We start from the raw sequence: 2,738 nt of genomic DNA on the forward strand, positions 1-2,738 counted from the left end.
GGAGCCGCACGGGACGTGGACCGCATTTTTAGAAAAATGTTTGTAGATAATCGAATGTTCATGTTCTGTGTAGCGACGTGTCGGCTACTTGTGGTCAAACCTATCCCCTTGTGAAGGGCTCTTTTCTATGGATTATGTATTCGTCTGACGGTCCGTGGAGCGGCGAGATTCGTCGCCGTCATTTGTAATTAAAAAACATTTATCGTGCTTTGTAAGCGGTCAGCGCATCGATGAGCAGTATTTGTAAATGAAACGTGCGCAGGCGGCAGCGCGGCGGAGGGCGCGGCGGCCGCTACGACCACTGTTTATGTATATTTTGTCCGCGGGCTGAGCGGCCGCCGCGCTCGCGCCGTCGCCTCCGCCTCCGCCGCCTCCGCCGTCGCCGCGTACTTTGAGGGATACGATCCTTGTATGTTAAACAGAGTTAAACAATGTTGTGTCTTTGAGAATTTTATTGTTAAATTGGAATACAGATGAAATGATTATTTAATAAATGTATATATATTATATATATATTTGGAAATATAAAGGCATTTTTATTTTTTATTTTGTAGCATTTATTTTATCTGAAACCACTCCCAGCTATATCATTTTTTTCATTTTAAGTTAGAGTTTTAACGGGCGAATAAAATCCTGCCTATGTATTGAGAATAAGTTCATTGGTTGATAAGGTTAGACCTATTCAAATCTAGCACATTGGCCAGAAAGTAAAAATCATGAGTATATACAGTAAAGTAAACTAATGATTACGAGCAAAAATCTACGAGCTACATAGTTTTAATATAACCTTATCGATGAGAATAATGTGATGACTGATGATACATAACACACCATATTTAAGTTTTTTTTTTTTTTAATTCAGACGGGTTTTAATTATTTTTTTTGGGAAACAGCAAACGGTAAAACGGTAAGCAGTTTGACATATCGATATTCTCATCTCAAACCATGAATGCCTGTTGCCTAGTTGCCTATAGTTCTACAAGGATTATTAGGCAACCGACAATTATGTAAACTAACAATGTCATCCTAAAAGCATCTGACCAATAAGGGGGCGGCAACTGCACTGGTGAATGTTGACAATTTATGATTGCGAAATTCCAGAAAAATATCACAAGAACTATATAACATTGAGATATGTACATATTACAATGATGCTAATATTAGGACCATGAGTACGATCATGCTAACTTACGATTACTTATTATTATTTCTGAACACAAAACTGAACAAAAAGTATAAAGTTTACCTCTTATTTGCTTTAATGTTAAGATGTACCAATTTTAATAGTTCGCAATTCCTACAAGCACCAAGATCATAAATTCCGAAGGAGGTGGGAAATTTTTGCTTTCTGGTAACTCTAAAATCAAGCAGGAGCCCCCCTGCCTGTCAAAACTATGCCACAAGATTCTTATAGTCCTATAGTCTATAGTTGACGCAAGGTACATAGCGTTATGGCATTTTTAAAGTTTTAAAATCAATTAAACTAACGTCTTATTTTATAAAGTTACTGAAAATAAGTCACAATGTTTCAGTGATGTTATTGTGTTTGTTAAATTTGAAGGCTTTTCGATGTATCTTGAGTTAGTTACGTTGTATTTGTTATGTGTTGTCCGTTTGAGTTCGAGAAATGTCAGTGCAACTGGAAGTGGATAGAGTTGGTCATTGAATATCTTGTTGTGTAAGTTGCAGATCGCATAAAGCACAACATTCTCATTAACAATGCAACAAAGACTCTATAATTCCTCCGATAATTATCTTAAAGCATACGCTAGATGACCTTTTAAATCTGATGCATAGTTATTTGTGGAGAAAATTAAAACGATAATTGGTAAAGAAGATCAGCGTCGTTCGTGGTTTATTAGCATTACTTGATTGTATATTCAATAATTAGCTAATTTTTATTGTTCAAAACAGTTCTGAAGTGTTTGTTGCAGTCTTATTTATTGATCTTTCACTCAAAGTGCATTTACGGATGTAATAGGATTATGTGCATTAAGTTTTTAATTAAAATGGTCTTTGATAAACACTGTCTTGACTTGAAGACTATTTCCTATAGCAAATCCTAATGTCGCTGAATTTTACAAAAATTTGTTGAAATTTAAAAATTGCAGTGTGTGATGAGATGTCGTCGGTGCACTGCGTGGTGGTATGGGAGTGGCAGTGCAATGGGCAGTGGCTGCCCCACTCGCCCGGTGTGGCACGCACACTGGAGCGTGCGCATGCTAAGAAGTTGACTCGGGTGGTTCTGGCTGATGCGGACCCTGCACTCAAGGGACACTATGTAAATCTGTTGACTCTCACACAGTGCTCTGATGCTCCAGGTATGTCAAACAATGTAGCAATGTATTCAGCCATACTTACATATTTACTGCATTATTATGTGTTTTTTGCAAGCTTGAGTACTAAAAATAATAAATTAGAAATATGTTGTATGGGAAATAGTGTGAGTTTGTTTTACAATTAGTATTGATGAACATAATCTCCAATGTCCTCAAGGTCCCGAGCCTGTCCTTTGCAGTCTTGCAGTGCGGATCTAGTCAATGTTTAAGGGTACCTTCTACATGTATATTTACATGTTGTTGAACCAATTAATTTACATTATAACCAAAAATAAATCTGAAAATGCAATAACTGTAGTTTTAAAATGTTTGCATCAGAGGGTGTGTGTGGGGGCGGGGCGGCGGGCGCGGAGTGCGCGGTGCGGCGCGCCTGCTACAGCGTGCAGTCGCCGGGCGGGC

General features: G+C 38.1%; 2 protein-coding genes across 2 annotated transcripts in view; both read left to right on the plus strand.

Annotated features, from left to right (window-relative positions):
• The window catches only part of LOC106108745 (histone deacetylase 5-like), a 41,730-nt gene extending 40,308 nt beyond the window's left edge, over window positions 1–1,422 (plus strand). The window contains exon 10 of the mRNA XM_013290004.1: window positions 1,288–1,422. Coding sequence (XP_013145458.1) covers window positions 1,288–1,422 — 135 coding nt within the window. The remainder of the gene's footprint in view (window positions 1–1,287) is intronic.
• A 7-nt stretch (window positions 1,423–1,429) lies between these two features.
• LOC106108746 (protein deltex) overlaps window positions 1,430–2,738 on the plus strand; it is a 3,942-nt gene continuing 2,633 nt past the window's right edge. Inside the window, exons 1-3 of the mRNA XM_013290006.1 lie at window positions 1,430–1,678; window positions 2,112–2,321; window positions 2,658–2,736. Of these exons, the coding sequence (XP_013145460.1) occupies window positions 2,123–2,321; window positions 2,658–2,736 (278 nt within the window). The 5' untranslated portion in view covers window positions 1,430–1,678; window positions 2,112–2,122. The remainder of the gene's footprint in view (window positions 1,679–2,111; window positions 2,322–2,657; window positions 2,737–2,738) is intronic.

The sequence above is a fragment of the Papilio polytes genome, unplaced genomic scaffold (assembly GCF_000836215.1).
Source record: "Papilio polytes unplaced genomic scaffold, Ppol_1.0 DF821400.1, whole genome shotgun sequence".
In the NCBI taxonomy this organism is placed as follows: Eukaryota; Metazoa; Arthropoda; class Insecta; order Lepidoptera; family Papilionidae; genus Papilio; species Papilio polytes.